Consider the following 22963-nt stretch of genomic DNA (forward strand, 5'->3'; position numbering starts at 1 on the left):
TCTGACTCTTCTAATCATCTTGTTTCATAGAAAGATAATATAAATTTCAGAATGCATAGATATTGAATATGAGTAGCCTCTTAATACAAGGAACTGGATGATAAGCTGAACTTGGAGTTGATGGAGAACAATTCTGTGCTTCTCAGTGTATTTTTCACTGTATGAACATTTGGCTTTATGGACTATTTTCTTAGACATACCCAGAGATGGTTAGGTGGCAGATTAAAGATTTTCAGAAAGTACTTTTAGACTGTTACCCATAAATTATCTGTTCTCTCAATACCAACCCCTTCCAAGCCTCTGCATTTCGCATTAGCACAGTGCTCCAGCAGTCGGTTTTAGAGGATCATCATGTTAGTTGTTTCTACAAAGAATTCAGTGAATTCAGGAGAAATCAGGGAACAAGTGTGGAAGCTGGGGACTAATAGATAATACAATTCTATCAGCTTATTCTATTTATATCCCTAAAACTAACCTCAGAATAGTTAGAAGACAAGAAAATTAGTAAGGGAGGGTGACATATACAATAAACCATTAAATAGTCACGTAGTTTCTGACTGATATTCTGAAAAGAGTTGCTGGGGGATGTCTTTCTGTACATTGTGAATATGTGTTGTGCCTGTTGGTTAATAAATAAGCTGCTTTGTTCCATGGCAAGGCAGCTTAGAAGAAGGCAGTAAATCCTAGGAGAGAGACAGGAAGAGAGAAAGGTGGAGTCTAGAGAGGACAGTAGCCGCCAAAGAAGTGGCAAGATGCCAGCAGATAGGTAATGCCATGACCATGTGGCAACTTAGAGATTAATAGAAATGGGTTAAGTTATAAGAGCTACCTAGCAAGAAGTCTGCCATAGGCTATGGTTTGTAATTAATATAAGCCTCTGAATGATTATTTTATATGTGACCAGGAGACTGTGGGGATGGGCAGGAGCAGAGAGTAGTTACGGCTACAAAGAGTGCTGTTTTCGTCTTTTCTTGATTTTATCTATTTATTTAATATCTAATATTTTATATCATTATATATAATATTTTCATGTAGACATGCATGACAAGATACTGTATTTTGTATGTAAATGTCTGTTCCTGTTTTCCCATCCCACTCTATTTCTTACTATTCCATTGCCTACCTTCTTTGCATTAGAGGAGGTATTTATAGAGGAACATTAAAATTTCTAAATTCATAAAAATGTCATTACAGGTATACTCTGCCACACCACAATGTATCTAGCTATGGTTCTTCTTTTGTTTTATCCTGCTCAAAACTAACATGCTCAGTATGAAGACTTATGTCTTGCTTCAGCTGTTGAAAACTGTATGCCACAGTTTCTTCAAACATTCAATTTTCCTTACTGGAATTCTTTTCAAACTTGCCTTTCTTTCTGCCATGCACTCTAACTTCTGTTTTCTATTTCCTGCCGCTTTATCTCCGAGTGCTCTACTTGGGGGGATTTCTCCTCTTTAAATTATTTCCCAGCTCCTGCGTTTGCCTCCATCATCTGTTTCGTTACTGGCATACCATGTCATGCCACACTAAAACTAGGAGGCTGGGGCCATGCTTGAGCTGTAGAGCATGTACATAGCATGCAAGGAGATCTAGAGTCAATCTCCATTCCCCAAAAGTAACCGAGAGATGGCTGCTTTACAATGTTTCCGCAGATAATGGGATCTTACTACTTTTTCCCCAATATGGCATAAACAGGAAAGTGACAGAGACTGTTTCCGGCGCTGAAGGACAACACAAGCAATACAGACAGCATGTGTATCTGAGGGTCATGAGGAAGAAATGAGCCCGGTGGATTATGTCATCATGAAACAATTACTATTTGTGTTGGTGTGTGCACACGCATGTGTGTTTGCAAGTGCACGCCCATGGGCACACACACACATATGTGCACCATGGTGTATGTGTGGAGGTCAGAGGACAACTTGCAGGAGGCATTTCCCACCTTGAACCTTATGGGCTCCAGTGATCCAGCTCAGGCCATTGGGCTAGGCAGTAAGCGGCTTTACCGCCACCTTGTCATTTTTTTTAAAATGAGGATATCCTCATTGCTTTGGTTTCTGATTGTAAAAATGATGGCAAACTGGCGTTTATTTTTAAGGCAACAATAGAACCTAAAAATATGGAGAAGTAAGCACAAATCTTATGTTTATTCCCAGATTCTATAATTAACACCATTCTGACATCAAGTCATCATGCCACTCTCTTCTTTCTTATATTTTTGGTGAATTGACGTAAGTTTACAGGGGACATAAATGATAATCCTAAACATAGTCATTGAAGTCAGAGGGAGGAACCTACAAATCAGAATAGCACTGAGAAATGGAGTTCAAAATCATTGTTCACTCTGGAAAAGTAAGCATTAAGATCAGGATCCCAGATCATGCCCTTTCGTAACACTGAATAATTCCCTCCACAAAGGTCTTGTACATTGTAAGAGAGCATGCTGGTTTCTCCCGTTTCCTGCTTTCTCTTGGGAACCCAGGTTCAAGGTCTCTTAGATTGGATGAGATTATGAGACCAAGTTCTTGTCAATGGATAGATGCTGTATTTCAGAGTTTTATTTGTAAAACTTCCCCATGCTTATCTGTGTTGCTGACTGCTTTTGCAACCCACTTGCTGGTTTCTAGTGTTGAATAATTTATTAGTGTTCATCTACTTTAATTTACTTTTTCATATCCCTAAAAACAGAATCTAGTCTGCTTCCAATTCCCTGTTATCTCAAACTCTGTGCTGTATATCTTCATATATATCTCCCTATGGATCTATATGAGAGGTGCTCTGGAATAGATGCATAAAGAGAAATGTGACTTTGGGGCCACAGAGTATATGTATAATTAATTTAAGTACTGCAAGATTGCTCTTTGCAATAGCAGTTCTACTTTAAACGCTAATCAGTTGTTTTCTTCTATCTACATTCTCAGGAATAATTCATATATCTCAGCTTTCTAATTTTGATAGCAAAATAAATATAAATTAATTGTATTTTAGTTATTGATCATCTGAATCATAATGAGCTTGAACATTTCTTCATCTATTTCTAAGAATTTTGGTTTTCTTTCCCTCAAGTATACATTTATACATTTTATCAGCTTAGGGCAGTATGTTTCCTTTTTCTGGGAGTATTTTATATATGTCAGGTATTAATCCTTTGTTAAAGTTATTGCAAATATATTTTCCCATCTGTCATCTGTTACCTTTTTCATAGTGTTAACTATTAAACAGAAATTCTTTTTATGTAATCAAATTTATTAGTCTTTTGTCTTTTTTGTATATATTCCTCATTTGTGTTTTAGTGTGTGTGTGTTTTAGTGTGTGTGTGCGCGTTGCTGGGCATCAAACCCAGGACTCTGTGCACACACTAAGAAGGTGCTCAACCACTGAGCTGCATTGCCAACCCTACTGCTATTTCCAAGGTTTGGTCTAAGGAATTGTTATCTATTTCTAAGGCATAAATAGATATTACTATATTATTTTTTTAAATTCATTCATTAATTTGTGTGTGTGTGTGTGTGTGTGTGTGTGTGTGTGTGTGTGTGTGTGTGTGTACAGGTGTATATAAGCATGCATTCGGAAGCCATAGACAACTTTAGTTGTCAAACCTTTAGGTGCTATCCACTTTGATGTTTGAGACAGGGTATCTCACTGATCTGGACTTCCAAGCAGGCTAGGCTGGCTGGCCACTGAGTTCCAGAGATCCTCCTGTCTCCACAGTCCCAGTACTGGCTTACAAGCAGGGACAACCCCACCCAGATTTTTAAATGTGGGTTCTGGGGGATCAAAATCAGACTGTCATGATTGCTCAGCAAGCACTTTACCAACTGTGCCATCTCTTCAGCCCATGTGTTATTTTCTATTACTTTCATATTTTTAGCTTTCATATTTAGATTGCTCATCCTCTAGAGGTCAACTTTATGTATTTGGTACTAGGGAGAGGTGAATAGTGAGTCAGTATTGCCAACACTATATAATAAATAGTCCATTTGTTTCCCATTGATTTGTGGTGCCAATTTCACAGTTTATTGCTTCTTTATGTAAGTCTTCTTATAAGCCTTTCCATTTATCTATATATCTTTTCTATACTACCTTTATTACTCTGGCATGGAAGTGACTTATGGTGCTTACCAAATGATCTGTGTACTAATATTTTCCATTTGCCTTGTATGTAGATTACTGGGCAAAACATTGTAAGTAAAAGTGTGGATGACTTCTGGGACATTTTGTTTGACAGACCATACACCTGAGTTAGGAGAGCCATGACACTGAAGAAGCTTGGGTGCCTATTCTAGATATCTCATATCATATAAAAAATAAAATGATTTCTCTTTAAATATTATTTTTACTGAATATCATCATTTTATATCATCATTTTCTCTCTCTTTTTTTTTTGAGACAGGGTTTCTCTGTAGCTTTTGAGGCTGTCCTGGAACTCACTTTGTAGACCAGGCTGGCCTTGAACTCACAGAGATCCACCTACCTCTGCCTCCCGAGTGCATCATTTTCTTTTTTAAAAACTTGGTTTAAATTAGTAGTTTTATTTACATCTTTAACACTAGCAGGTATTTAAAGCAGGCTGATGTCCATGGGCATAGTTAAAGGAATATTTATTTTTAATATTAAACATTGATTTTAAACACATTTAACTGCTGTGGATATCACTCTGTATAAATAAAATGTTGATTGGCCAGTAGCCAGGCAGGAAGTAAAGGTGGGACAAGCGGAGAAGAGGATTGTGGGAGGTAGAAGGCTGAGGAGGACAGACACTGCCAGCCTCCACCAGGAGGAGCAACATGTAAAGACACTGGTAAGCCACAAGCCACATGGCAAAGTATAGATTAATAGAGATGGGCTAAATATAAGAGTAAGTGCTAGATAATGGTAGGCCTGAGCTAATGGCCAAGCAGTTTAAATAATATAAATGTCTGTGTGTTTATTTTACAAGTGGGTTGTTGGACTAACAGGGCTTGGTGGCACCTGGAGAGAAGCTCTCCAACTACAAATGGTGCCCAATGTGGGGCAAGAGTTTCCACCTAAAACCTGAGAAAAAAGATTCTAAAACGGAGCTAAAAACAGCTTCCTAGTTGTCTCTCTCAAGTTAGCAGCAGCCTGCCAGTTTGAGCTACTATGCGGGTTCCTGTCGTGTGCGTCTGACCTGCAGTGTGGTGGGAATGAGGAATCTACAAGCAGCACTTTACTCTGCTGCATGATGGATTTAGCCTTTGCTAGTTTAAAAAAACAAAACAAAACAAAACAAAACAAAACAAAAGGTTTCTTGGCTATGCACTGCTTTGATAGAACTGCTTCTGATAGTTGATGGTACACATGGCTCTAGACCCAGAGCTGGTGGTAAACTGTACCACTGCCATGTTTGGAAGCTGAGGTGGGCGGAACCAGCAGCCACAGTGGTGTTTCAGTCTTACAAAGATGGATATTACACAGAGAATCTGGTTTATGTTGTCTTTGGGATTTTTAACTACAGAAAAAGATTTGATCGTAAAAGCTGTTGAGTTAAATAAATATGTAAATTTTAAAGGTACCTTGACTTCCAAATTTGGATATAAGGATATGTTGCTTTGGAAGAGAGTCTCTGCTTTTGTTTCCACAGAAAGCCAGAGAGGCTGTGGATTTGTTCCAGATTAAGATACATCAGGTTTGATCAGCCAAGACCACCTGAAAGGTCTCCGATGACACAATGGCCCAGATGATTCGAAATCCAGAATGGTTTCAAGGCAACTGGCTCAGAGGTTCACCCTCATAGACTACTCCATAATCCTAAAATTTTCTTTGTGTTCCCACAAGATATAGCGCCCCCCTCTAGCAGGAAGTAGTAAGAAAAACTACACCAAAATTCCGAAAATTATCAAGCTGGCTTTGGAGATGGAACTGGCTCACTCCTTCTCTAAACCCAGGCATATTGTTAAAAGAAAAGGTTGAGATTCTTGTGTCCCAAATCAGAAGAGCCCTCTGGTGTGGGACATAGAAAAACCAATATTTTTATTTAAAACAGGTTGATTATAAATGCAATCTCTTTCTAAAGATGAAAAGGGGATATGATATAGATATGATAGGATGAAAGGATAGATTAATGAACTTACTTCTAGAGAGCAACAACTCATTTAAAATGTTTTACATTGGTATAGATTTTAGTCTATTGATACAAACTTAAAGTTAATTTTGTTATACTGTGTGTATATTTCTACTCTTGTTTAAGGTATTATGTTTGTACAGCTCATTTAAAATTGTAATGGATAATTAAAAATAGATTAATAACTGGTCTTCTATGATAATCATACTCATAACCATGTTAGTTAAGTCTTCTAGGTATACACAGAGATATTTCAGATAGACAGGTGATCTTCAAACACTTCAAAGGTCTACAGAATATAGCATTTAAAATATTTTTAAAATTTAGACTTTCTGGACAGTGAGACATGTCTGCTCCTGGCAGCACCGGATTTACTTCAGAGAGGAAGATGGGCATTGAAGACACTTAATATGGAGTTATGTTCACCTTGGCAAAAATAGCCATTTGGGCAAGAAACTGTTCTTGCCTGATCTGCTTGATCGACTGGACAGGCAGGACCCATAAAAAGGTGACTACTAAATTTTGCTTGACAAAATGGTCCTTCAGGTACCTGTTTCACAGAGGAAACTGCCAGACATTCTACAGGACACTGAGAAAAGTGACCATGAGACTCTAGCCCTGTGGGCTGAAGACAAATACCCCAACTTTACAAAGAAACATTAAGTTACTGTCCAGGCTGCCAGCTGTCTCTGTCTACCCTGCAAGACTTCTGAAAGTTGCTTGCATCCTTCTCCCGGTTCTCAGGTAATATTATATCTTTCTGAGGTCTTTGATGTGGTTGAAGACTAGATAGTTATAATTTCCTCAGTTATGATACAAGATAAGTTAGATATAAAACTTTAGACTCACAAATATAAGATAGGATATCTTCTTTAATATTGTAACTATAATTCTTGCTCGATAATTGTTTTGTTATCTGTAATTTTACTATTTAAAAGTTAACCCTCCTTTTTTAACAAAAAAGAAAAGGGAAAGTGCTGTGGATATCACTCTGTATAAATAAAGTGCTGATTGACCAGTAGCCAGGCAGGAAGGATAGGGTAGGTGGGACAAGGAAGAAGAGGAGGCTGGGGACAGGAAGGCTGGGGACAGACACTGCCAGTCGCCACCATGAGAAGCAACATGTAAAGACACTGGTAAGCCACAAGCCATGTGGCAAAGTATAGACTAACAGAAATGGGTTAATTTAAGATAGAAGAAGTAGATAATAAGAAGCCTGCCACAGCAATACAGTTTGTAAGCAATATAAGTTTCTGTGTGTTTACTTGTTTGGGTCTGAGCGACTGTGGGACTGGTGGGTAAGAGAGATTTGTCCTGACTGGGCCAGGCAGGAAAACTCTAACTACATTTAACAGATTTACATAATATGGAACTCATAGGCAATGGCAATAATGTAATTGATTATTAAATTTCAATCACCAGGTGCTTCAATTTGATCCTTTAAATATTTTTAACTTAAAATAGCTTAAAGGCTTAAAAAAGGCTGAAAATAGCACAAGGAACTTAACAATTTTACAGTCTCCTCAAATTCTTATCACCACAACAAGGCAATACAAATTAAAGATCAAAGTCTGCACAGAGCCATTTTTACAAAGAATTTTCAAAGAACAGATAAAAATTATTACAAGATTTTGCATGCCAAAGAGATTAAAATTCAAAAGAGAACACTTATATAGAGATTGATGGAGGGGACACAAATCCAGGCAACAGGGACCAGGTAACAAAAAATATAGTTACTTTGTGTCTGACCTGAATGTAAAAAGTCAGGACTTATTAGTAGCAACTAGCATAGAGCATCTTTTTATAAAAGAGGAATCAACACGTAACAGTGTAGGTGAAAGTTTCTGTCCCACCAGCAACTCCTAAATACCCAGCAGCAGCTTCTCAGATAATTAACTTGGAGGCTTAATATAAATTATAAATCTCAGCCAGTAGCTCAGGCTTATTACTAACTAGCTTTTACACTTAAATTAACCTATAATTCTTATCTATGTTTAGCCATGTGGTTGGTACCTTTTCTCAGTGCAACATTATCATCTTGCTTCCTCTGTGTCTGCCTGGCATCTGCCTAGCATCTGCCACAATTCCACCCTTCTTCATCTCTGTCCTTAGTTTGGTTGTACCTCCTAACCTTATCTTGCTTTGCCATTGGCCAAAACTGCTCTATGATCAGCCAATGAGAGCAGCGCACATTCACAGCATACAGAAGGACATCCCATAGCATTTTCCCTTTTTCCTAATCAAAATGCTGTGGAATAATCCTTTTCTACACTATGAATATGTATTACTCTCATTGGTTAATAAAAAGCTGACAGGCTGGTAGCTAGGCAGGAAATTAGGCAGGAATGCCAAAATGAGAATGCTGGGAAGGAGAAGGGTGGAGTCAGGAGTCAACAGCTAGATCCAGAGGAAGCAAGATAAGAATGTTGTACTGGGAAAAGGTACCAAGCTACATGTTTAAACATAGATAAGAATTATGGGTTGATTTAAGTGTAAGAGCTAGTGAGCAATAAGCCTGAGCTACTGTCCAAGCATTTATAATTAATATAAGTCTCTGTGGTAATTGGGAAGTGGCTGACGGGTATTTGGGAGTTGTAGTGGGACAGAAACTTCCACGTACATAATGGATTTTTGTTGTTGTTGTTTTTTGTTTTTTGTTTTTTTCAGTTTTGGGCATAGGTTTGAGATATGTAGCTCAGACTGGTCTCAAATTTGCAATTTATCTGCTTCAACTCTCCCAGTCCTGGATTTACAGGAATGTGCCACCTGAGAGGGCAAAGAATATCAGATTCCTGAGTGCTTTAGAGTTTCTAGCAGTTATGAGGAGCCCAACATGGGTGCTGGGATTCTTGGGCCCTCTGCAAGTACACTAAGCTCTCTTAATTATTGAGACTTCTTTCCAGCCTCTCTGTGGGTATAGTTTAAATGTAATAAAGATGCAAACTTTCTTAACAAGTAAACTTCTTGGTAAACATGTAGGCTCCACATTGGAGCTGAAGTCATGATATTCAGTTCTAAAGCACCTGACTCTTTGCTCCTTCTCTGAGACCAGACCACTCAGAGGAGAAGAAATGCAGAGCTGTCATATTAGACCCCTATATCCAACTCTATAATCTCAAACTGGAGATAGCAACTGAATCTAAGAGGGTTGGAAATGAACAGTTTACATATCACACATTGGTTTTACAACATTTTTTTTTCTGAATTCAGGAAATTGGAGTTGGATACTACACAGAGGCCAGCCTAGCAGTCATGTCTGTCCATTGGTCTCTCCTGAAGAGTTCTGAATACTTTATGTATAAACTGACTGGTACCACATATGGTCTCTCTTTTCAAGTGTTAGGTAAATGCATTTCTAAGGGAATCATGAAGGTAGTGTTTTCAGAAGATGTGGGTTCAGCTTGGAGAGATGCCTTAGTGGGTAAAAGTGCTTGCTGTACAAGCATAGCAATCTGAGTTCAGATCCCCAGAACTCAAGTATCCTTGTTTGCTTTTCTGTTTCTATGACCAAAAACAACTTGGAGAGGAAAGGCCTTATTTTTGTTTACAGGTTATAGTTCACCATTGAGATAAACCAAGGCAGGAACTCAAAGCAGGAACCTGGAAGCAGGAACTGAAGTAGAGAGTATGAGGTAGTACTGCTTTCCTGGCTTGCTTCCCCTGGCTTATTTAGCTATCTTTTCTATAGAGTTCATGTCCACCTGCCCAGGGATGGCTCTGTCCACACTGGGCTGGGGCCTCCTACATAAATTTGCAACCGAGAAAAGGCCTCCATAGACATATCTGCAGCTGAGTCCTCAGTTGAGAAACCCTCTTTCCATGTATGTCTGTGACTGTGGCAAGTTGACAAAAACCAACTAGCACACTACATAAAGCAATATATGATAGTGTGTGTCTATAATTTCAGCAACCTTCTAGTAGTCTGCAAAACAGAGACAGGAGAATCATTAGTGGAATCATTAGTGGAACCTAATGGGCCATCTAGCCTGGCACATGCTGCTGCAAACAGCCCACTTTGTCTCAATATATAAGGTGGAGATTGACAACTGAGTTTGTCCTCCCATTTACACACTTCTATGGCATGTGAATGCATGCCCTCGCACCCACACTTGCACACACACACACACACACACACACACACACACACACACAATTTTTTGAAATGTGGGTACATTGTATAGAAACAAGATGCCACTTCTGAACAAACTTAGAGCATCTGACAACTGAGAGCACTGAGGGGCCTGAGTCCTGTAACTCCTTCCCCATGCTTTGGAGGGTGTGGGTGGTTACATACATGCCCTAGACAGTTTCTCATCATTTCCACTCACCACAAAGCTTCCAGGGTGGTGTTGGTACAGCCTCCTCAAATTCCTCCTTGTTTTCTTCTTTCTTTAACAATCACAACAGAGTCATATTGACAACCACAGGCACTAAGGATTCACAGATGATGCCCACAATTTCATCGCCAGTAAGTTTCTAGAATTCCATGGAATTTCTTTTGAGGAAATAGGGGTCGAAGCTCTGTCTTGAGCTCATTTCTGGACTTGTCTTACCGTATTTCCTTTTAAGCTTTCTTTTACTCATTGACTTCAATCTACTGAAAAATGACAGAACTTTCTTAAGGTTTGCAGGAAAATGGAACATTTTCTTTTCTTTTTAAAAAGATTTATTTATTTATTTATTTATTTATTTATTTATTTATTTATTTTACTTTTCATGTGGATGAGTGTTTTGCCTCCATTTATGTATATGTACCACATGCATGCTTGGTGTCCACAAAGGCCAGAAGACGACATTGGATCCCCTGTAATCACAACTGATGGTTGTGACCTGATGTGGGTATAGCAACTAAACCCAGATTCTTTAGGAGAGCAGCAAATGCTCTTAACTACTGAGCCAACTATCTAGCCTACCCCCTCTTCATTTAAAAAAAATTAGATTTTGGAATGTTTTTAAATTCTCATGCACATTGACTCACTTTTTTGTTTTGTTGTTTTTGGAGACAGAGTTTCTCTGTGTAGTTTTGGTGCCTGTCCTGGATCTTGCTCTGTAGACCAGGGTGGACTTGAACTCCCAGAGATCTGCCTGCCTCTGCCTCCCAAGTGTTGGGATTAAAGGCTGTGATACCACCGCCAGGTGCACACTGACTCTTTATCCTCCAGCTCACAAAGAATTTGGAGCCATTTGATTCCCCGTATTGTCAAGTCCTGGAGCTGGTTTTGTCTGTTAGGCTCTACTGCCCACACATTAGATCTGTAAGTAACCTTCACTAGCAATGGAGGAGACCGCCATCATCATTTTCTTTATTCAGTTGTTAACATTTACAAATTTTGGTTATGCTCCTTTTTATAACCCACAAAATAATTTAATGACATACTCTAAAAACCCAGAGCACAAGCATTTGGTTTTGCTGGTGTAGTAGTTTGTTGGGAACTGTGTTGCCATATAGCTCAGGCTAGCTTTGAACTGGTAATGCTTCTGCTGCAGTTTCCAGGGTGCCACTATGTCTGGTTCAGGTTTTTATTTTGTTTTGTTTTGAAACAGAATCCCATGTAGTTCATGTTAGCCTCGAATTTTGAATACTCCTGCTTCAGTCTTCCAAGTGCTGAGATTATAGGCCTGCTCCACTAGGCTCAGCTTGGCTCATGGGATTAAAAAAAAATGTTATTTCGTTGTTTTGTTTTCTAACTGAACTGCATTTTGGTCCAATAAGCTAATCTTTATGACAAATATTCTTTGAATTGTTGTAATTCTTATAATTGACATATACCTAGTTCATGTCCAGTTATTGTAAATGTACTGTTTACTTAAAAAAGGGATATTTTACTTTCATTGTATTCTTCTATTTCTTTTTAAAATTTAAACTTTCATTTTATTTATTCTTTGTCTTTCACATCATGCAGCTAGATTCCATTTATCTTCCCATTCATTCATATCTGCCCTCTGCCCTTGCAACTTCCCCAATAAAATAAAATAAAATTTAAGAGAAAAAAGAAAGGAGAGAGAGAGAGAGAGAGAGAGAGAGAGAGAGAGAGAGAGAGAGAGAGAGAGAGAGAGAGAGAGAGAGAGAAGGAAGGAAAGAAGGAAGGAAGGAAAGAAAGAAAGAAAGAAAGAAAGGAAGGAAGGAAGGAAGGAAGGAAGGAAGGAAGAAAGAAAGAAAGGAAGGAAGGAGGAAAAGAAATCTTATCATGGAAGCTGTAGTGTGACAAAGTGAATCATACAGTACACCCTCTAGTTTATATACCTTAACGTGCCAGTGCTCATTGAAAAGATTCATTGGTCTGGTTCAAGGCCTCTCATCTGTGCTACACTATCGATGTTAGGTCCTCACCGGGGCTCCTCTTGGATGTCCTGTTGTTGCCCTGTTTGGTGGAGATCCTGTAGCTTTGGGAAACATTTTTGTTCATATTTTGAGATGATTTGATTGAATACACATTTAGATTTTTCTAGTTACATTTAAAGACTTTTACTTTGAAATTCGTATGTATTTACAGGAACTGGCAAGAACAGAGGAATCTCTTTCACTTTGCACATAGTTTTTCTCATTGTTTAAGTTGCCCAGAACTATAGTACAATATCAAAATTAGGAAACAGACATTAGTACAAAATAGGTATATAAGTATGTCATTTTGCCATACCTCTGCAGTCAGGATGGAGTTCGACTCCACAGATCTTCATGCTGTCCCTTTGTAGTTTGTCATTTTGCCATACCTCTGCAGTCAGGATGGAAGTCTACTCCACCACTGCACAGATCTTCATGCTGCCCATTTGTAGCTGCACATGTCCTCACTCCACCCTCCTTGAGCTCTGGCAACAATTCTCCAGTCTCCATCTCTCTCTACTTTGAAAATTTAAGAATATTTTTTGAGGTAGGTCTCACTATTTTCTCTGACTGTCCTGGATCTGGATCTGTAGAACAGGCTGACCTTGAACTCATTGAGATCCACCTGTGTCTGCCTCCCAAGTGCTGGGATTAAAGACATGTACCATGATGCTAGGCCAAGAATATTTTAAAAGTGGAAACATAGCATGTGACTTTAATTTTTTATGGGGCTGGAGAGATGCCTCAGAGGTTAGGAACATTGCTGCTCTTTCAGAGGACCTGGGTTCAATTCCCAGCACCCACACCACAGCTCACAACTGTCTATAACTCCAGTTCCAGGGGATCTGATGTCCTCTTTTGGCCTACTTGAGTAGTAAGCATTCATACAGTGTATAGACATACATGTGGGCAAAACGCTCATACACATACAAAACTTAAAAATATTTTAAATTTCATTTATTTTTGTGGTCTATATGTGTGCATGTGTGGATGTGTGTGTGTGTGTGTGTGTGTGTGTGTGTGTCTGTCTGTCTGTCTGTCTTCTGTGTATGGGTACATGTGCACTCATACCGAAGTACTCATGTGAAGGTTAGAGATCCACTTGCGGGAGTTGGTTCTCTTCTTTCACCATGTGGGTCTTGGGGATTGAACTCAGGTCCTTTGGCTTAATGGCAAGCTTTTATACCCATTGAGATATCTAACCAGCCCAATATATGACTTTTTGATATGTTCCTCAGTGCAATGCCCTAGAGATTCTTATCCAAGTTGTTTGTACTAATAGTACATTTCTTTTCATTGACAAATAGTATTCCATGGGGTCAATGTAAAACCGCTTGTTTGGTCATTCGCCCTTTCTATCATAAAGTTTCATCTCTTAAAGTCTTTTTAAAGATGTTTTTAACTCTGCTGATTTTTACCTTTTGTGCCTTTAAGTTAAGTTTCTCTTTGCTTACTCATCGGCATGCAGCTGGAATTTCAAATGTGGATGGCATTTTTAAAAATTGTGGCTGCAGTCTATTTTCACTCACTGTGGTTGCTAATACATTTGAATTGTGTGCTTTGTTCTGCTGTTTCAAAAGTTTCATTTTTATCTCTCATTTTCTTTTGGATTCAACATGCTTTTCTCCTGAGTAAATTTTATTTCTTTGCTGTTTTAGACATGCATTTTCTCCTCTCTCTCTCTCTCTCTCTCTCTCTCTCTCTCTCTCTCTCTCTCTCTCTCTCTCTCGTGTGTGTGTGTGTGTGTGTGTGTGTGTGTGTGTGTGTGTTTGTGTGTGTCTAGATGTACTTCCTCAGTACCTTGATTTTTGAGACAAACTCTCTTACTGAATCTTTGGAGCTCATCAATTTGGCTAGGCTGACTGGTCAATAAACTCTAGAGATCTTCCTGACTCTACTTCCCCGGTGCTGAGGTTCTCTGACTTTTATGTGAGAATCCAAACTCAAGTCCCCATATTCATGCAGCACACACTTTTCCTGGCCGGATACATTCCATGTCTATTATTTTAGTGGTTGATCTTGAAACTTTACTCTCCAACTTTATTCAACAAATTATTTATAATAATAGTTGTGAGTCTTTGGTGCTTGAGCTGGCTTTTGGGAACCTGTTCCACATGCTAGGTTGCCCTGCTTAGCCTTGATGCACTCAGAGGAGCTTGGTCCTGTCTCAACTTGACATGCCATGCTTTGTTGACTCCCATGGGAGGTCTGCCCCTTTCTGAAAGGAACCAGAGTGCATGGCGGGTAGATGGGATATGGGGGGAGGGAACAGCAGGACAGGAGGGAGGGGAAACTGTGGATGGTAAGTGCAATATATGAAAAATTTAATAAAAAATAATAGTTGTGATTCTCAATGACTATTTTGTACTGATCTTATATTAAAAATAAATCTCATTCAAAAATCTGTAATTGTCTTGGTTCTTTTTTTTAGATTTTATTTTATTTTTAACTCTGTGTGTATGTGTCTGTCTCCACGAGTGCAGGTGCCCACTGAGGCCAGAAGAGCCCTGGAGTGAGTTATAAATGATGTCCAATGTGGTGCTGGGAACCAAGCTCTGGCCCTTCACTGCTGAGAAATTTCTCTAGGCCCCTTTTCTTTTTTCTTATATTAGTGTCTTAACCTCAGACCTAACGTATTTTAAAATTTCAAAATTTGAGTCTCATATGAGACAATTTTCTATTTTCCTCCTCATCAGGAAACAGTGAGAACTAATTTTTTTAAAAGCCCAAAGAGGCTCAGGATTTCCTAGATCGCTTATTTCAGTTACAGTATTTTTAGTCCAACCAAAGAGATCAGGCAAGATGGTAAATTCAACTTATATTACATTTAAGTAATGAATAAGTTTAATTTTGAAACCTATGCTCTCAGAGGTCTTCTGACAGCTCGAAGTGGAAAGGGATTCTTATACTAAGCTTCCTTAATTTATTTATCTTTTATGTTGAATCCCCCTATTCAGGCCTACTAACTGTTTTCACTAGGAAAGTTCTCAATGTTCTTTAGAAAAAACTGATCCTATCCAATTTGTAAAGGAAGGTTTTGGTGGTCAAGTTTCAGGAATAATAAAATAATACACAGCTGATGCACAGTTTCTAATGCCTATTGTTATTATTGCACTAAGTTAAATATTTTAAAGAACGACTGTTTTAAGCTCCAGATCTCTACTTTATGCTGTTGATTTTCACATGGGATGTGATTTAAGACACTCAAATCTAGACTTTGGGAATAAAATGTTATTATAGGATTTTTTTTTTGCTCATTCATAAGCCGGGATACATACATTTTGTACAGAATAGGTTTTATTTAATGGGGTGGCAGGTCTTGTACGTGTGTGTGTGTGTGTGTGTGTGTGTGTGTGTGTGTGTAAGTATGCACTTTTGCACTACTGTGCACATCTGTCTTACTCTACCACCCCACTTCACCATTCATGATTTCAGGCTTGGTTTATTAAAATGTTCAAACAATTACTCTCATTTTATCTCTATCCCTTACCCATGCCAGCTTCAATCCATCTTGCACATTGCCACCAGTTTATTTTCGTTTTTACATGTGTGTTCATATGTGTAGAGACCAGAGGGCAATCTCAGGTGTAATTCTCAGGAATCCCATTACTGCTTTGATAGAGGGTCTCTCACTGACCTGGAGCTCATCAATTAGGTTAGCCTGGCTGGCCAGTGAGCCCCAGGGACCCTCTTGTCTTGTCACCCCCAGGGCCAAGATTACAAGTGGGTATTATCACACATAGCATTTTTCAAGTGGCTTCTGGGAACCAAACTCAAATCCTCACACTTGTGAGGCAAAGACTTTACCAACTGAACTATCTCCCAGCTCTGATTTTCCTTTTATGTATGTATATTTTAAAATGTCCTGTTACTCCATGAATTACAGGATATTTTGGTACCAAAGCTGAGGGTGTAAGACCTTCAAAACAAAACAAATGAACAAAAACAAAAGTCTTCACCCTGAGTTCTCATTTTTATCTTTTATCATTCCTCTTTCACAGCTTCTGTTTTTCCATTTCCTGGAAATTACCTTCCTCCCTACCATAGGAACAGAATTCTTACCCCTATGCCTTTCTTCATACAATTTCTCCTTCCTAGGCCACATTTTACGCTGTTTTTCAGGCTCAGCTTAGGTGCATCCTTCATTAAAGTTCTGCTTCACCCTCCCAGAGAGCAAGTCTCTGACACTGAGCAGGTGCCCAGGGACTATTAGCAGTCTATCAGTATTCATGGTCCTTACCTTTGCAGCTAGACTTTTAATTCAAGCATGAGAACAATTTCTTGCCATTTGCAACACACAACTTTATTGATGATACACATATGAAGTCTTTGGTGACAAAATTCAAGTCAAAACAAGTAGGAGCAAAGTAGGCCATTCATGGACAGGTTCATTATCAATTCATATAGAGGACCCAGTAAAAATAGTCCATCCAAGCAACACAATTCAAATCACAAATGTGTCTTCAGGACTACAGGACTACAGGACTACAGGACTACAGGACTACAGGACTATTTGGTATTCAGAAAATGGATCAGCTTAAAGCTGGTGACTGTCACAGACAACATCACTCTGAACGACACATTTTTCTCAACTGGCAGCTGAAAAGACCCTTTTACTATTCACACAAGGAGAAAAGCAATAACATCTCATTTTCAATGCTTCCAGATTGGAAAACTGAGAAATCACAGATCTTGAGGACACAGAGCAATCAGAATTTGTTTACCAGTTTGATAACTTTCACTTTCACCAAGAGGTCATGGTGATTTGCCAAGGCTCGGATTTTCTTAACACACACCCCAGATGTAGTACATAAGTAAAACAGGGAACCCTTGTTGAATTCTCTGTAGTTGAACACTTCTGCTCTGAGGTTGTCAAAGATAATCTCAAATAGAGTAAGAGCATTAATAAGAATTTCTGATTCCACATAAGAATTATAAAGGGAACTAAATGATGATGGCACTTGGGTACCGAGAAGTTTCTTGAGCATGTCTGGATTTTCAGCAAAATTTGAAAGTATTTTCAAAATTTCAACCTTAATTTTTCCACCCCCTTGAGCTAACAAGCGGAAAAAGTTTGCAATGGAATTGACAAGCAGGTGCTGGTAGTCATTAGTAATAGTCATGTTTGTTAAAAATTTTAGCCCAACTACCTGTACTGCTGAGTTCAGGTTAGAAGCCATGATGTCATCCATCACTTTATTCATGTACACCTGCAGTCGGCCCTGGTTTTCATAATTTTCACTCAGGTTATTCATGGCCATTAAGGCTTTTTCCTTAATGTGGGGGTCAGTTTTGTTGATCATGTTAGCAATAATCGGGAGGCCTCCCAACTTTCGAATTGTTTCCTGATTACATGAATAATTGGCATTGTTGCTCAGGGTGAGCAGGGCTACCTGCTGGATAAAGGGATCATCTGATTTCTGAAGCAAGGCTAGGACTTTCCTGAGATCTCGGACACCCAGAATCTCATCAATTTCATATGGAAAGGGTCGCTTATGCATGGGAATGGTTCTCTTGCCCTTCCCTCTCTGCTGAACCTCAGGTTCAGAGTCTGAATCTGACTCTGTATCAGTCCACCCAGATTCCCCCTCCTCAGATTCAGGAATCTCTGCTAGGAAAGCCTGTCCCCCATTAGCAGAAGCTGCAGCAGCTGCTGCAGCCCCATCACCAGGGCGAAAGCCCATCCCCAACTCATCTACTTCAACCTTGTTTTTCCTATTTTTGCCCTTGCCTCCATTCCGGTTCCTGTTTCCACCCTTGCCTCCACCTTTGGGCACAGCGCCACTGGCTGATCCAGCCTTAGGTATGGCCCCAGTGTGAGCTCCAGGGCTTGCTTTTTTGCCAGCGGCTGCTGTCTTAGAGGACCCTGAAGTCCCAGGAGTCTCTGCAGCCCCAGAAAGCATTGGCAGAGAGGCTTCAGCCACCGTGGCAGGTGTTGCTATTCTAGGAGTCTGTGTGGCTTCGGTAGGTGCTGCCACCCTAGGGACCTGCATGGCTTCTGTGGTTGTTGCCCTCTGGGTAGACGCTGGTGCCCTAGCAAATGCTGCTGCATTGGGAGTTGTTGCCCCCCTGGGAGGCACTGTTGTCCCAGAAGGGGCTCCTGTCCTGGGAGGCACTGCTGCCCCAGAAAACTGGACTGCTCTGGGAGGCACTACCACCCCAGGAGATTGGGCTGCCCCAGGATGCACTGTTGCCCCTGGATGCACCGTTGCCCCAGGATGCACTGTTGCCCCTGGATGCACCGTTGCCCCAGGATGCACCGTTGCCCCAGGATGCACCGTTGCCCCAGGATGCACCGTTGCCCCAGGATGCACTGTTGCCCCAGGATGCACCGTTGCCCCAGGATGCACCGTTGCCCCAGGATGCACTGTTGCCCCAGGATGCACTGTTGCCCCAGGAGACTGGACTGTTCTGGGAGGCACTGATGCCACAGAAGACTGGACTGCCCTGGAAAGCATTGCTGCCCCAAGAGACGGGGGTGGAAGGGGAGGTACCACTGTCCCAGGAGATTGGCTTACCCTGGCAGCAGCAGCAGCTGCTGCTGCTGCCCCAGGAAAGTGTGTTGCCACAGGAATGTAGACTGCCCCAGGAGGTGCTACTACAGCCCAGGAAGGTGCTGCTGGCATAAGAGATTGGACTGCCATGGTTGGTGCTGCTGGCCCAGGAGCCTGGGCTACCCCATGAGGTGCTACAGCCCACGGAAGTGCTGCTGGCATAGGAGGTGCTATTGATGGGGAAGGTACTGCTGGCATAGGGCTGTACTGCTGCTGCCCAGGGAGTATTGCTGGCCCAGGGAGTGCTGCTGCTCCAGAAGCCTGTGTGGTGGTGGCAGCTTCTGCCATTTTGGGAGCCACTACCATTTCCGGGGCCCCTGCAGCTGTGGGGACCTCTGTCACCTTGGGTGGGGATGTAACTGCACTGGCAGCTGAAGTCACGACTACTGATTCTGTAGTAGGCTCAGTCCCAGTCCCAATTGCCTCCTGGACCTTACTTTCTGCCCCATTCTGAACCTTAGGGCTGGGTGCAGCTGGCATCATCTCTTCAGCTGCAGCTTTGGCAAGAGCGGCTGTTTCTTCTTGGGCCTTATTCATTGCCTCAACACTCACCAGGGCTGGGGTATTGAATCCTGGCCCAAGGTCAATTGTGAATCCAGCTCTTAGCCCAGCTCTAGCTCTGGCTCCAGTACCCACCGAAGCTCGGTTCTTGGGCTTGGCTGGTCTCTTCTTCTTCTGGTCTCTTCCTCTAGTGTATTTGTAGACACAGTACCAAGCACTAGCCCCAATCACTATTCCAGCAGCTACGCAGCCAGCATCCCGAGCACGGCTCATGATACACTTGGAACAGTTCTCTGATCCAGGTTGTGCTACTGGCTTGCCTAAGTGGAATGTATGTACCAGTCAAAGCGAGGCTCTCAAGCTCAGGTTGGAAAATTCTTCTGAGGCTGCAAGCTGAGCTGGACCTAATAGGAGTAAATGTTAGAAATGAGAGGCATAGGGTTTTGGCTCACTTTGTGTCTAACCTTAGAGGAGAGTCTGGGGACACAAGTGTGGAAGCCTACATTTGCTGATGTAGAGATCAGCTCCGGGTCTTATCTACAACTCTAGTCCACCTTCCCAGTGCCAGTATCCATCATTTATTTGACCCTAAATGGGGGAGGGGGTAATATGGACATGTGGCAGAGAGTGGGAGATCTGAGAGTCACCTACAGTACCTCCACCCCCATTCAAATGTCCTCAGGTAGCGCTCATGTACATACCAACTTCCCGGGATCAGGAGCAATTCCCACTGTGCTCGTTCTCACAGCTGCAGAGTCTACAGGTAGACGGATCTGTAGGTAGATGACAGGTGGTTTTGAGCCTTTGGTAGAGAGAGAGTTGTTTCTCCCCTGATTTGCATTCTGGGCCAAAAAAAAAAAAAAAGCTCTCAGGACTCTTCCTTTTCTCCCCCAACTATTAATTTAAAGAGACAGATACCACATGCCCTTCCCTTGCTCCAAAAAGGGCAGGCCAGGACAAAGGTGTCCTAAAGAAAGAAAAGATGCAGGCAGAGGTGTCCTGCTTCTATGTTCTGGCCTCTGCCATACCCACACTAGGGGGTCATTACCCCAAATACTGACCTGCAAGAATTCAGAGGTCTTTCCCCTGCCTTTAATTCAGTCAGAGCTTCTTGCGGAGGACAGGCTGAAAGGGCAGAAATATAGACTGCGGGTGCAGGCTAAGAACCTGGTGGACATATCATCATCCAGAATAAGAGCCCCAGTGTTAGCCTTTTTCCATCTGCACACCACAATGGCAAAAAACAAAAAAAACAAAAAAAACAAAAATAAAATCCACCTTTCAATTCCTTTCATTCTTCTTGCCTCTTTCATCACATCTCCCCAGGCCCCCAGCACCCCTCCACCCCCGTTTGCGCAGGCTCCTCAGGCACTCAACGTCCCCTTCTATTTCGCCCCACCCCTGGCCGCCATTTTTCTGAGACACAGCGCCACACCCCTTCTGCTGCATCGAAGCGGAGGGGGCAAGGCGAGAGTGCTGGCCAAGACGCAGCATGGGGGATTCCTGCCAGATATTCTACTGTTCCTCGCTTATACTCAGCGGTTCTCCATCCTGCATCTTTCTGGCCTAGCACTAGCTTGCAGAACAAGGGCCGCTAGGCCTGCTGCCTCAGTTTTAGGCTCGCGATTTTCCGCCTCCCACCCACCCCCACCCCAAATCCCCAGATAACCGCCATTTCTTTAGCTCGCATACCAGAATTCCTTTTTCAGGCCTGAAAAGACCAGGATGAAGGGCTCTGTGGGCCGCAGGTGTCTGGAAAGCAGCCTGGCAGTTAGCATGGCGGTTTAGTACCTGATTCTGTCACGATCCCCCAGCCTGTGAAGCCCATGCAGCGCCAAATCCGCCATCTCTCCCACAGAAGCTGGCACACCCATTTCCTAGCACCCTAGAAGGACAGGGGGATGGTGGGGGAGGGGGAGGGGGAGGGGGAGGGTTGGGGCAGCAAGGTGTCTGAAAAGGGAGGAGGATGGGAGTGAAAAATACCGATGGCTTCCAAATTTCAAGCCCCTCTGGCCACCCAATCCCAACCTCCTTGCTGGGCTTGAATGTGCTGCCACGTTTATTTCTCTTGCCTGCTCCTCTCCAAACAGCCGAGCCTGAGTGGCAAAAACAAAACCGCAAAACAGCTGGGAGAGAAGTAAGCGGTTTCTCCCACGCGTCGGATAGTCGGTCCTTTCATTGCACTCCTCCCCTCTCGCCCGCTGCCCACCAAAATCCGCTGCACCAGAGATCCCAGGGACTGGAAAACCGGGGCGGCAGAGGATGCAGAAATGCCTGAGGCCTTGATTTTCGGCATCCCTGAGCTATTTGTATCCCCCAGGTCCTGAGGATGTTCATTCTCACACCCACCTGGCCAGTTCTGAGGGAATTTTCTTCTCCTTGCCTGGCAGTGTGCAGCTTAACAGCGTTGGTACCCGGAGGAAGATGGCAGGGATGGCCGTCAAGGCTTTAAGTACCTTTGCCCACGTCAGCTCTTGGTCACGTGAGGGCTTCGTTGCCAGTCAGCTTGGGTCCCGGAATTCCACTCCCACCAAGAGCGGGACCCCCTCCTTTATCCCCACTCCTGCCTCATCCTACCACATCAGGTCCTGTCAGTCAGTCATTGCCTTTGTAACTCAGGCCAAAAGTAGCCCTTTTCTCCCTGTATGCATTTGCTTTCTCTAGTTACTGGGGAGGAGCTGTAGCTTCTGGGAGAACTGTTGACATTGTCCACTTTTTTTTCCTTGGGGAATTAGCTCATCATCCCCCCCCCCCCCCCCCCCCCCCCCCTTACTCCAAGCTTTTCCCCTCCATCCTCCAGTCCCTACCTAGTTCCCACCATTTCCCTTGCAGTTGAGTTTCTGCTCCTCTAGAGATAAGGGGTGCATATCAAAGAGGAGGCAGGGATTGGAGGTGAGATCTGCACTTCTGGAAGGCACGTTCTTTTGTTTTACAAACCGTGACTACAGCTTTGTTTTTTACCAGAAGAAGATGCAATGAAAGAAGAACTAAGTGTGAGAAATAGTAGCAAAAACTGCCAGAAACGTTATGTTTGAAACCAGGATTTCTCTCGCGTTCATTTTGGTTAATTTTTACCACACAGAAAATGAATTCTATTGGCCACTTGGGAGACAGATTTCAAAGCATGCTAAGTATCTGAGCATTTAAAAAGTATTTTTTCTTGATGACATAAACATATTTCCATATGATCTGTAAATTGATCCGTGAAGATGCATTCAGTTGCCCTATCTTATTTATTTTGGATGAATAATATCCTACTTTTCTTCTTGGATAGCTTTTAAATTGAACAAATAAATGACCTTCTCTTGTCCTGTTAGAGAAATATATTTATTTAACATTATCATGCTGTTGCTTACTGCTGCGTGGCTCTCCTGTAATTTCATGGCTGTAACCATGACAATTTTGAACATCTGTCCCTGGGTTAGGTTCCAGTTTAGTGATTCATCTTTAGATGAAAAGAAGAGCTTCAAGGCTAAGAAAAGCAACTGTGAAGGGTGCAGGACT

General features: G+C 41.8%; 1 protein-coding gene across 4 annotated transcripts; it reads right to left on the reverse strand.

Annotated features, from left to right (window-relative positions):
* Window positions 1–17103: 17103 nt before the first annotated feature.
* Window positions 17104–21929, reverse strand: Armcx2 (armadillo repeat containing X-linked 2). Of its 4 annotated transcripts, none has more exons than XM_036175236.1 (5): window positions 21809–21929; window positions 21152–21409; window positions 20521–20584; window positions 20161–20232; window positions 17104–19863 (listed from the first exon to the last, which is right to left on the reverse strand). In XM_036175236.1, exon 5 carries the CDS (start codon window positions 19730–19732, stop codon window positions 17114–17116), a length of 2619 nt encoding a protein of 872 aa, XP_036031129.1. In that variant the 5' UTR covers window positions 19733–19863; window positions 20161–20232; window positions 20521–20584; window positions 21152–21409; window positions 21809–21929; the 3' UTR covers window positions 17104–17113. The 4 variants fall into 4 exon arrangements, with proteins under 4 accessions (XP_036031129.1, XP_036031127.1, XP_036031125.1 ...); XM_036175234.1 differs by having other exon boundaries at window positions 20521–20626; XM_036175232.1 differs by having other exon boundaries at window positions 20521–20680.
* Between the last annotated feature and the right edge of the window lie 1034 nt (window positions 21930–22963).

The sequence above is a fragment of the Onychomys torridus genome, chromosome X (assembly GCF_903995425.1).
Source record: "Onychomys torridus chromosome X, mOncTor1.1, whole genome shotgun sequence".
Lineage (NCBI taxonomy): Eukaryota > Metazoa > Chordata > Mammalia > Rodentia > Cricetidae > Onychomys > Onychomys torridus.